Below are 12,016 nucleotides of genomic sequence, written 5' to 3'. Positions count from 1 at the left end.
TTTTCATCTTGGACTGGTCAGATTCCCCAAGGTCCTCCAGGCCCTTGCTGGAGGGGAGGGGTCTGGCTCCAGGCTTCTGGGAGCTCCGTGGGGAGAACACTGGAGGCCGTCTCTGCATTCAGCATTCAGTGCCCACCTGTTTCGGCGGAGTACCCACATCCACCGCTGTCCCTGGCATGCCCAGCCCTTTCCAGAGCTCATCTCTGGATATTGGCTAGGATGGGGGAGAGGCACCACTCAGTGGCTAGAGAGAAGGAGGGGATCCAAAGAGCTAACTGTTCCTCAAAGACACCTCCAAATGGTTCTCTTTACTTTAGCCTTTCACCTCAGATCTAGAAGCAGCCAGTGCTACCAGCTCCTAAACTGTGCTGTTGTGTGAATAAGGGTTGTTTCTCAGCTCCCCTGCTGGAGGGACTGGGCTGCCTGGGGGCCGCTAAGTCAGGTCACACTGGTCTGCCCGCTTTCTGGCTTTAGACATGCTGTTGCGGGGCGCCTTTCCTGTTCTCCCTGCCCCTGTGGGTTGATGTCTTTAAAAGATCCCTTTGCTGGGGATTTATGGGCTTCTGGAGGCTCCATTCCTGTCTCAACCTGAAACTCTCCTCCATGTCTGTTATGATCACAGCCTTGTATTAGATTCGCCATAACTCACTTCACTAATCTCCTCGAGTTGGGCACACAGCTTCTTCCCACTTTTTCTTTGTCAAAAGCAAGGCTGTCACGATGTCCCAAGAGTTAGGGCTTTAATTCTCAGGACACACTCACTGAAGATTTGCTGACATCATTCTACCTCGATCTTCCTCATTATGAGGTGTGTAGTGAGTGTGTAGTGAGTGTGTGTGTGTGTGTGTGTGTGTGTGAGTGTGTCCTGGCAGGGAATGAGAGAGAAGCAAAGGGAGAGGTGTATGTGATTAGGGCAATGGTTCTCAACCCTCCTAATGCCTCGACCCTTTAATACAGTTCCTCATGTTGTGGTGACCCCCAATTTCATTGTTACAAATTGAACATAATTAAAGCATAGTGATTAATCACAAAAACAATATGTAATTATATATGTGTTTTCCGATGGTCTTAGGCAACCCCTGTGAAAGGGTCGTTCGACCCCCAAAGGGGTAGCGACCCACGGGTTGAGAACCACTGGATTAGGGTAAGGTCAGGAGATAGACTCTCTTTGACCCAGCCTCACACCAGCACTCAGAAGCCAGGGGACCCCAATTTCCATTCCTCTTCTGACACCCATTCTTAGAGCCTTTGTCTGCTCACTCATAAATGGAGGATAACAGTGCCTATTCATCAGAGTGTAGCTGTGAGACATTAAATCAGCGAATGTCTGAAAAATATCCAGGGCTTTGTTCGGTGGAACAAACATTTATTGGGTGTTTATTAGGGGCTATGCACCGTGTCTGGTTTGTAGGAAACATTAAACGAGAGAGCTGTTCTCTTGCTTATCGCCCAGTGTTGCTGGGAGAATCAAGGAAGTACTCAAAGAATGGAGGCGTTTCAAGCACCTTCGGGTGCCAGTAGAAAGCGTGACTATTGCTTTGTGCAGTGCTGTTTAGTCAATAAATACTTTTAGGGCTCATGGTGGTGCAGGCTCGCGTTCTTCCGTATGGGTTGAAGTTGCGCACGGGTCACCCTAGACGCCTGCACGCAGCAGTGGAGTCGCGAGAGGGGCCGGAACCAGGAACTGCGGAACCTTTCTTCCCGCCCCGGGTGCCCGGTCCGCCCGGGAGGAAATGCGTCAGGGACCGCGCCGCGCCGCCGCAGTCGTACGTCGGTCGCCCGGGTAACGCGCGTGAGGCCAGGTCCTCAGCATGAGCGTCCGCGTGGCGCGGGCCCTGGGGGCCTGGGGCTGGGGCGCGGGAGGCCGCCGCGGCGCCTCGAACTTCCGGCCGCCTCCGCCGGGCGCCGTGGACGTGGCCGAGCTGCTGCGAGATGCGACCACGGCGGACGAGGAGCCCCGGGAGCCGGCGGCGCGGCGGCTGCCCGGCCAGTGCTCGGTGCTGCTCTTCCCGGGCCAGGGCAGCCAGGTGGTGGGCATGGGCCGCGGGCTGCTGCGCTACCCGCGCGTCCGCGAGCTCTACGCCGCCGCGCGCCGCGTGCTGGGCTACGACCTGCTGGAGCTGAGCCTGCGCGGGCCGCAGGAGGCCCTGGACCGCACCGCGCACTGCCAGCCCGCCGTCTTCGTGGCCTCGCTGGCCGCCGTGGAGAAACTGCAGCACCTGCAGCCCGCGGTGAGCCTGGGCTCCACGGGGACACGCTGGGCGGGGTCCGAGCGCCCACTCCGTGCCAGGCGCTCCTCTGGGCACCGGAGATTCGGCCATGAACAAAAACCAAGGACCCTGCCCTGAGAGCTTGCATGGAGGGGAGGGAGACATGATAAGGACTGAATGCACTGTGTATATGGCATAGTGTGTTACAGACAAGTGTTGCAGGAAGGGGAATAGAGCCGGGGCTGGGGGGTCAAGGGCCGGGTCGTTTTTTAAATGATCCTTAATTTAAGTCCTAATGAATTTGGGAGGGTGGAACTCATCCCTAAAGGTCATTGAGAAGACGTCTGGGAATGTCACTTCACCTGCCGGTGTGAATTGATTGCTGTTACGATTTAACAGGATCAAGACAGGAAGTGTGCTTCTGGCTGGTTTGGCTCCTTGGACAGAGCCTTGGCCTGCAGACTGAAGGGTCACGGGTTCCAGTCTAGTCAAGGGCACGGAACTTGGTCGGGGTGTGTGCGGGAGGCTACCAATCGATGGGTCTCTGTCACATTGATGTTTCTCACTTTCTCTCACTCCCTCTAAAAACCAATGGAAAAGTATCCTTGGATGAGGATTAACAAAACAAAACAAAAACAGCCCAACAGCCCTAACCGGTTTGGCTCAGTGGATGGAGCGTCGGCCTGCAGACTGAAGGGTCCCAGGTTCGATTCCGGTCAAGGACATGTGCCTTGGTTTCGGGCATATTCCCAGTGGGGGTTGTGCAGGAGGCAGCTGATCGATGTTTCTCTCTCATCGATGTTTCTAACTCTCTATCCCTCTCCTTTCTCTCTGTAAAAAATCAATAAAATATATATTTTTTTAAAAATAAACAAACAAAAAAACCCCCAGCCCAACAAGACAGTAAATGTGAAACTAGCACTTTAAACCCTTCACTCCATTTCATCCTCACAACCTCGTGAGGAAGAGACTGTAGTTTGTGGAGGAGGAAAGGAGACTCAGAAACGAAAGGGAGCAGCTGGGTGGTCCTCTTGAGCTGTGATAACAACATTCACGGAGGGCTTACCCATCACCTTCACGTAATCCTCTCAGCCGCCCTGGGACCGGGTCCTGCTCCTTCCTCATTTCCCGGATGAGAGAACAGGCTCAGAGAGGTTAGGGGACTGTCCCAAGCTAAGAATGCAATCCCACGCTGGGTGACACGGAAAGTTGCACTTTTCACTTCTGTGCTCCCTCCGGCCTGGGAGGCGGCTCCGGGGCCTCGGAGTCAGCCCGGGGCCTTCGCTTGCTGGGGAAGTTCCTCACCAGGAAAGGGCCTGGGTCAGTGATTGTCCTCTGAGAGCCGGAGCCCCAGGCCCGCCCAGCCTGGCTCCCGGAGCCCCCGCCAGCTCTCCGGAGCAGAGCCCGACTGTGTCCCGAGAACAGGCCTCACGTTCTGCATCTGTCACTGCAGGTTATTGAGAGCTGTGTCGCCGCCGCTGGCTTCAGTGTGGGAGAATTCGCAGCCCTGGTGTTTGCCGGAGCCATGGAATTCTCTGAAGGTACCAGAGAGGGCTTTGGTGTGGCGCAGGGGTGTCGTCTTGCTGGGCTCACTAGAGAGAAGGGACATTGCCAGCAACAACTCTGCACCCACGAGGGAGCTAGAGGGACATATAGATAGGGATGCCATGGAACGAGGCCCAGACGGCACCTGGTCCTCTCACGCTGGGAGAGCTCATCGCGTTTTCCTTTCTTCTGTGAGCTCATGGGATCTGCGTGCTTGACCGTCTTCCCCGCTGTCCTGTACGTTCTCGGTCCACCGCACGCCTTCAGTGCCTGTCACCTGCAGACACTCAGTACAGGTCACTGAATGGAAAGGAGGAAGTGGATGTTTGATCTTGAGTTTCACTTCGTAAGAGTTTTGCATAGAGTTAAGAGTTTGCATAGAGTTGCACGGCAGCGTAAGAGTGTTTGTTTGCAGTTGGCCGCTCTGGCCTGGGTACCTGGCTTGGGGCATGCTCAGTGCAGACAGGAATCTGAGTGAGGAGCCCGGGCAAAGGACTTGAATAGACATTTTTCCAAAGATACACAATGGCCAATTAGCACATGAGAAGATGTGCCACATTGCTCATCATTAGGGAAATGCACATCGAAACCACCATGAGCCCGGCTGGTGTGCTCGGCTGTTGAGCATCGACCCATGAACCAGGAGTTCACAGTTTGATTCCGAGTTGGGGCACATGCTTGGTTTTCGGGCTCAATCCCTATTAGGGGGCGTGCAGGAGGCAGCCAATCAATGATTCTCTCTCATCATTGATATCTCTATCTCTCCCTCTCCCTTCCTCTCTGAAATCAATAAAAACATATTTTAATAAAACAACAAACCACATGAGATACTACTTCACATCCACCAGGATGGCTTTTTTTAAATTTATTTTTCATTTATTTTATTTTATTTTAATATATTTTTATTGATTTCAGAAAGGAAGGGAGAGAGAGATAGAAACATCAATGATGAGAGAGAATCATTGAACGGCTACCTCCTGCATGCCCCCCACTGGAGATTGAGCCTACAACCTGGGCATGTGACCTTGACCAAAATCAAACCTGGGAGTCTTCAGTCCGCAGGCTGACACCCTATCCACTGAGCCAAACCGGCTACGGCTCCACTAGGATGGCTTTAACTTAAAACATCAGTAACAAAAAGGAAAATAGTAAGTGTTGGCAAGGGTGTAGAAAATAGGAACCTTCCACGGTGCTGGTGACGGTGTGAAATGTGCAGCCACTGTGGAGAAGCGTGGTGCTTCCTCAGAAAGCGAAGCATAGAATCACCTGTGAGCCAGGAGTTGTTCCCGGAGGTCTGTACCTAAGATGAAAGCATGTCCACCCAGGAAAACGTGTACACAGATGTGTGTAATAGCCAAAGGCGGAAGCAGTACAAATGTCCATCATCAGATGAGCGGAAAAGCTAATCATGTGTCTGTGGTGGAATATTAGTCAGGAGTAAAGAGGGGTGAAGCGCCAACACAGGCTGCAACATGGGTGAACCTCAAACAGATGCTCAGTGAGGAGCCAAGCGGGCACAGACTGTGTGATGCTGGCAAGTGAAATGTCCAGAGACAACGGATTAGTGGTTTTGGGGTGGAGGGAAGGAGAAACGGAGTGATTACCCTCAGCAGGTGGGATAGTGGACAGTTTTATGGGATGTGGACAGTTTTGAAACGTTGCACAGCATGAATACAAGTACCACTGCCTTGTACACTTGAAACTGCTTATATTTTTTGTGAATTTCACCTCAATGTTTTATTTATTATTTTTATTATTTTTTTAAATATATTTTTATTGATTTCAGAGAGGAAGGAAGAGGGAGAGAGAGATGGAAACATCTGGGATGAGAGAGAGTCATGGTGGATCGGCTGCCTCCTGCAAGTCCTCCAATGGGGATCGAGCCCACAACTCAGGCGTGTGCCCTTGACCGGAATCCAACCTGGGACCTTTCAGTTCGCAGGCCAACGCTCTATCCACTGAGCCAAACCGGCTAGGGCTCACCTCAGTGTTTTAAAAATATATAGCACTATTAAGGAAATGAAAAGGTTTCATATCTCCTACCTGCTAATAAAACTCTCTTGTACGTACATAGTTTTATGCGTGAGTAATTTTCAGAATTATAGCAGGTGTACATTCTGTGTTCAGTTTTCTCACTTGACGTTTTGCACAGCTACTTCCTGAATGCCTGCATGGGAGGATGTCCCATGTTCTCTCTCGTGTGTGTCCTCTGCTATGTCCCACCACAGGCTCTTATGCATTCGCTGCCAGTACGGGGCTAAGAGCTCAGTGCAAACATATGTCGGTACCAAGTGAATGAGGATGTTGGAGAGACAGTGCAGGACTCGCTCCTCAGGCTTCTCTGCTGTCCCATCAAACCCAGGACTGGCCCCTTGGTCTGGTCAGGGACAGTAGGTACAGGTCGTTCCTGGGTCACGACCATTGGCATTCCCTACCTGGGTCCAGCCCTGTCCTCTCCCCTCTCTTGAGCCACGGAACCAAGAGCCTGTGCTCTGATCGTGCTGCTCTGAGTGAGGGCGGTGGTGCCTGATTTATAATAATTACGTTATTGAAACTCGTGTAATTGTTTGTAGTTTGTACATTTTTCCAAATACCTGCTGGCTCCTGTTTTCCTCTTCAACAAGATTTCTCTTAAGTAATAAAGTAATTAATAACACTCCTGACTTCTCACAGCAGTCCAGGCAGAGACATGCTATTATCCTCATTGTACTGACGGAAAACTTGACCTGGAAGGAGAGCACGACTTGCCCCAGCAACGTGCCCCGAGCACCTGCCTTGACCGCACACCAGGGTCTCAGGGTCTCAGGGTCTCAGGGTCTCGGCGGCAGCACTGTTGGCACTTTGGACAGATCATTGTTTGCTTTGGGGGTGCTTTGCATGTTGAGTAGCATCCCTGGCCTCTGCCCACCAGTTGCCAGCAGCACCCCTCTCCCCCCAGTGTGACAATGAAAAAAATGCCTCCAGACACTGCCCTGGGGGCAAGATCACCCTGGTCAGACCCGACACCAAGCCAGCCTCCAGGCGGGAGCTCGGTGGGTCCATCCGTGCCGGCCGAGGACAGCACTGCTTCCTGGTGGCAGTGGCACATCTCTGGTAGACGCAGACAGAACGACGGCCGTGTGGCCCGGGACATGCCGACGTCAGTGCCTCGGCACGCCGTGCGGAGCTGTGCCGTGTCCCACAGCCTGAGCTTCCCTCCTTACGTGCACTGATTTCCCAACGCACTTCTCTCCGGCCAGGTCTGTATGCGGTGAAGGTCCGGGCGGAGGCGATGCAGGAAGCCTCGGAAGCCGTCCCCAGCGGGATGCTGTCCGTCCTCGGCCGGCCCCAGACCAAGTTCACGTTCGCCTGTCTGGAAGCCCGGGAGCACTGCAAGACCCTGGGCATAGAGAACCCCGTGTGTGAGGTGGCCAACTACCTCTTCCCGGACTGCAGGGTGATCTCCGGACACCTGGAGGTTGGTGTTGACGGAAGCCTCCCAGACCTAGTCCGGGGCAGAGGCGGGGCTCTTCCACCCCGTGAGCCCCAGTGGCGCGGCGGGCGCTCTGCCCAGCCGTGGCCTTGGGAAGTAGGTGAGGGCCGGGAGCATGGGCAGTGAGCGATGCAGAGGAGGCCGAAGGCTGGGTGCCATCCCCGCCTCACACGGACAGGCAGGGACCGCCAGCCCACCTGAGTCGTAAAGGGCTGGCCAGATGGTCTCCAGGGCCTCTCTATAGAACATTCTGGGCTTCTCACAGCCTTGCTGTGCTGCTTCCTTAGAGAGGGGAGAGCCGTCTCCTGTTGGGCTGCTCCGCCCGCCCTGCTTGCTCCCACATGTCTGCTTCTGAACTGAGTTAATCCTGCACATCCCTCCATTTGCTGCTTCCCCCACGGCACTTCCCAGCAGCTCCTCTGTAACAGGTGCTGAGGGCCCCATGGCTGATAAGCCAGGGTTCCTGCCATTGAAGGGAGGCCACCGGGAGCGGATGAGCCAGGTTTCAGGGCACAGTAAGGGCCGGGCTGTCCACTAGTGGGCCTGCGGCGGTGACACCAGACGGCAGTGCCTGGAGGAGATGGATGCCAGGGAGGGTGGGAACCCGAGGGAAGGCTGGGGCGCAGGGCGCTGTTCACACGCCTTGTCTGATCTTCCCAGCCAGTCCTTGCCCTGCGGCAGGGTGTCTGGGCTCAGCTTCACAACCGAGGAAGTGGAGGCAGAGGGCAAGTGAGGGAGGCGAGGGAGGCAGCACCGGGGCTGAGGCCGGTCTCACTCGAGTGCTTTCCTGCACTTGGCTGCTCAGTGCTCCCTCTAAGCCAGTGGTTCTCAACCTTCCTAATGCCGCGAACCATTAATACAGTTCCTCATGTTGTGGTGACGCCCAATTTCATTGTTACAAATTGAACATAATTAAAGCGTAGTGATTAATCACAAAAACAATATGTAATTATAAATGTGTTTTCTGATGGTCTTAGGCGACCCCTGTGAAAGGGTCGTTCAACCCCCAAAGGGGTCGTGACCCACAGGTTGAGAACCGCTGCTCTAAGGCCTTGCCAGCAGCCGGGTGTCCTGTCTCTCCCGAGTCAGCGAGAGCCAGCAGGCCCCTCTGTGACAAGATGGTGAGGAGACCAGCTATAGTGGCCCCCACGTCATCATGAAGCTGTCTGCTCGTTCCCAGCCTTGGGACGAAGTGCAGTGGGCCAGGTGGGCCCCAGCCGGCAGGCTCTCCCTCGCAGGCTCCGGGCAGGTGGGCATCGTCCGGTGGCCCCCAGGGTCCCCGGTGTGGCCTTTCGGTTCTGTGGGAAGTGCCGGGGTCTTCCCCCCAGGATGTAAACACTCGGCGCCTCCGCTGGACCCGCACTGACTGAGCGCCAGCCACAGGGGAGCCTGCTGGGCCCCACCTGGGACTCGAGTTGGAGGAGTGGGGGACTCCATGGAAAGCACTAGGGGACCCACTGCAGTGATGCAGGGTCCACGCAGGATGCTGTGTCACAGTCCTGCGTGGTGGGAGGCCCAGCATGGAGCCAACAGGCCTCCGTGCAGAGGCTGCTGGGGCACAGCCCTCCGGGGATGGGGTGACGGACGTGAGGCCCCAGGGCAGGCAGGGCCAGTACAGCCCGAACCCCTCAGCGGTCCCCGCAGGTGAGGTCCCCACCCGGGTAAGGTGTGCCGGGCGGTGCTGGGCTGGGCTCTACCTGGCACCTGCCCCGGGGTTCAAGCTGCTTGGGGCAGCCTCTGTGTGGGACATTGACAAACAGCATGGGAGAGTGAGTGACAAGAGGGCTGAGGGCTGCCCTGGTCATGCCTGGGCAGCCAGGATACACCCCTGCAGGGAGGGGCCCCCAGAGGTGCCGTGCTACCCAAAACAGTAAGCCACCTCCTGTGGGGGCACAGACTAGGTCCCCTGTTACAAAGTTCCCTGGTGGGCATGGATGGGCTTGGTATTCCAGAGAATGACTGCTAACCCTTAAATAGCACTTGTTTGCCAAGCGTAGTTCTCCTTAGCAGCCCTATAACTCCTGCCGGTACCCCATTTTAGAGAGGAGGAAACTGAGGCACAAGAGGTGAAGTAAAATCGCCCAAGATCATGCAACTGCCCTGACCTTTTTGAGGCTTAACTTAGTCTTCCAGGGAGCAGCTGTCCCAGGCTCTGAGGAGGCCCTGATGGTGTCGGGTTGGGGGGAGCAGGCTGTGGATGATGGTGTTGCCTTTGGGGGGAATGGCAGGCTGTTTAGTGCACAGGTCTCAGTGGAGGGCGGCCTTGGGCTGTGTCCTGAGAGCAAAGCATCTCTTAAGAATATCTATTGTTAAAGACGTTTGCAAGTTATGTTGTTAGCAAGCAGCTCCTGGATTAGGCCTGTTGGCCTCGGATCAGGATGGGCTTCCGGAGGAGAGCTCTCTTCTTCCGCAGGGAAGCCCGGAGGAGGGGCCCCGGGAAGACCCTGCGCTGGGAAATGAGCTGGGAGCCTCCTGGGTTTTCATGTTGGAGGTTCCTTAGTAACGTGAGAACAGGCCCTAGTAAACATGACGAGGAGTAGCGGAATTCGATTGAAATTGAACACATTAGACCAGTGGTTGCCATCCAGCCGTCTGCAGACCACTGGTGGTCCCTGAGGTCCGAAAGGTTGGCGACCGCTGCATTAAACAGTGCATTTCAAAATGTTTTCTTTTAAATATTTTATGTTGATTTTTATTTTCAAATATTTTCATTGATTTCAGAGAGGGAGGGAGAAGGAGAGAGAGATAGAAACATCAATGATGAGATAGAATCATTGATCAGCTGCCTCCTGCACGCCCCCCACTGGGGATTGAGCCCACAACCTGGGCCTAGGCCTGGGCCCTGACCAGGAATCGAACTGGCAACCTTTCAGTGCACAGGGCTGTGCTCAACCAACAGCCACTCCGGCCAGGGCTACATAGTGCTTTTTTGTTATCAGACTCTGTCACACCTCTCCGATCTGATCACTTCCCAGCAACCTTTTATTTTTTTTTTATTTTTATTTTTTTTTAAAAATATTTTATTGATTTTTTACAGAGAGGAAGGGAGAGGGATAGAGAGTTAGAAACATCGATGAGAGAGAAACATCGATCAGCCGCCTCCTGCACACCCCCTACTGGGGGTGTGCCCGCAACCAAGGTACATGCCCTTGGCCGGAATCGAACCTGGGACTCTTCAGTCCACAGGCCCACGCTCTAGCCACTGAGCCAAACCGGTCAGGGCCCCAGCAACCTTTTAAAGTAGATGAAATGGTGGCTGAGAGATCTGAGGCTGGAACCGTGGGATCTGGGTCCCATCTCAGCACTGTCATTCATTAGCTTGGTGGCCCCAGGCAAACCACTCGGCCTCTGAACTTCTCATTCCATCCCCAAAAAGCACAATCCCAGCAACCTTTTAAAGTAGATGAAATTGTGCTTTTTGGGGATGGAATGAGAAGTTCAGAGGCCGAGTGGTTTGCCTGGGGCCACCAAGCTAGTGAATGACAGTGCTGAGATGGGACCCAGATCCCACGGTTCCAGCCTCAGATCTCTCAGCCACTCTGTGGTCGGCTGCCTGGGCGACCGGTGAATGGTCAGGTTCTGGAGGAGGCCTCCTGGGGCAGGGACTCAGGAGCCGCTCTAACGGGTGAGGTGAACAGAGCCCGTCACCGCCTGTGGTTGCAGGAGGAGGTGTGGGAGGAGGTGCGGATGAGCATGTTCTGGACACGGGGCTGTGACGGAGCCATGCTGGCTGCTGTGTCTTCCCCTGAGCTTTGCTTGGCTTAACCCTCCACCCTTTTCCTTGCAGGCTCTGCAATTTCTCCAGAAGAATTCCTCCAAGTACCACTTCAGACGCACCAAGATGCTGCCGGTCAGCGGGGCCTTCCACACCCGCCTCATGGAGCCCGCCGTGGAGCCCCTGGCGCAGGTCCTCAAGGCCATCGACGTGAAGATGCCCCTGGTCTCCGTGCACGCCAACGTCAGCGGGAGCAGGTACATGCACCCTAAGCACATCCAGCAGCTGCTGGTGAAGCAGGTGGTCTCCCCGGTGAAGTGGGAGCAGACGATGCACGCCTTGTATGAGAGGAAGAAGGGCTCCGACTTCCCCAGGACCTTCGAGGTGGGGCCCGGGAAGCAGCTGGGCGCCATCCTGAGGAGCTGCAACCTGCAGGCCTGGAAGTCCTACAGCCACGTGGAAGTGCTCGAGGCCGACGAGGCCGCGGACGAGGACCTGTAGGGTCTCCGATGACCACGGGGTGGGGTGAGGTGCAGTGGGGGCGGCGGGGGCTGAGCCAGCCTGGCCTCCCCAGAGGAGGCTGTTCCTGCTGCTTCCTGTCCAGCCTCCGCCGCCAGTGATGGGGAGGGACTGTGTGACGCCACGTAAAGCACATAAAGTGAGTATTTATACAACACAGTCCATTTCTCCTCTAGGCATGTTTGGATGCTGGGGAAGGGGCAGCTGTGCTGGTTATGTGAAGACTGCTGAGTCTTGCTGTAGTTGAGCCTTGATTGCTGTTGGTGTCCCTGAGAGGAACTGATCTCCAGGCCAATTGGCTGTGAGGACCAGCTGCCCTACAGTGGGAGAGCTGCTGTGCAGGAGACACCCCTATGCTTCGGTGGGGCTCTGGTGCTCACTGTGTCTGCTCTGAGTGTGTTGCTTGTGTAAAGTTGTTATCTGGTATGATCTGAAGCTGTCTACTGGTTCTAGTTTCTGCCCTGATGCCAGACAATCCAGTTCCTCCGCGTATGTCTGGGTCCCCCAGCGCCTTACCCCCGGCGCTGGAGCTCAGAGGAAGCAGGACCTTGTAAG

The 12,016-nt window shown here is 55.1% G+C and overlaps 1 protein-coding gene across 1 annotated transcript; it reads left to right on the top strand.

Annotated features, from left to right (window-relative positions):
- The first annotated feature begins 1,778 nt into the window (after positions 1-1,778).
- On the top strand, positions 1,779-11,677 carry MCAT (malonyl-CoA-acyl carrier protein transacylase). Its single transcript, XM_070408018.1, has 4 exons — positions 1,779-2,231; positions 3,664-3,751; positions 6,995-7,212; positions 11,015-11,677. The coding sequence occupies exons 1-4, from the start codon at positions 1,812-1,814 to the stop codon at positions 11,441-11,443; spliced, it is 1,155 nt and encodes a 384-aa protein (XP_070264119.1). The 5' UTR covers positions 1,779-1,811; the 3' UTR covers positions 11,444-11,677.
- Positions 11,678-12,016: the final 339 nt, after the last annotated feature.

Source organism: Myotis yumanensis, unplaced genomic scaffold (genome assembly GCF_028538775.1).
Source record: "Myotis yumanensis isolate MYYU_CA2020_CCGP unplaced genomic scaffold, mMyoYum1.0.hap1 SCAF_3, whole genome shotgun sequence".
Lineage (NCBI taxonomy): Eukaryota > Metazoa > Chordata > Mammalia > Chiroptera > Vespertilionidae > Myotis > Myotis yumanensis.
The sequence above is the reverse complement of the archived record's forward strand: the minus strand, read 5'-3'. Positions and strand labels throughout refer to the sequence as shown.

What these genes read in the sequence shown, in the direction of transcription:
- MCAT (XM_070408018.1), top strand. Translation starts at nt 1,812, where the DNA reads ATGAGCGTCCGCGTGGCGCGGGCCCTGGGGGCCTGGGGCTGGGGCGCG. An exon ending in AGCCATGGAATTCTCTGAAG is followed by an intron (nt 3,752 to 6,994) that starts GTACCAGAGAGG and finishes CTCTCCGGCCAG; the next exon opens with GTCTGTATGCGGTGAAGGTC. An exon ending in TGATCTCCGGACACCTGGAG is followed by an intron (nt 7,213 to 11,014) that starts GTTGGTGTTGAC and finishes TTTTCCTTGCAG; the next exon opens with GCTCTGCAATTTCTCCAGAA.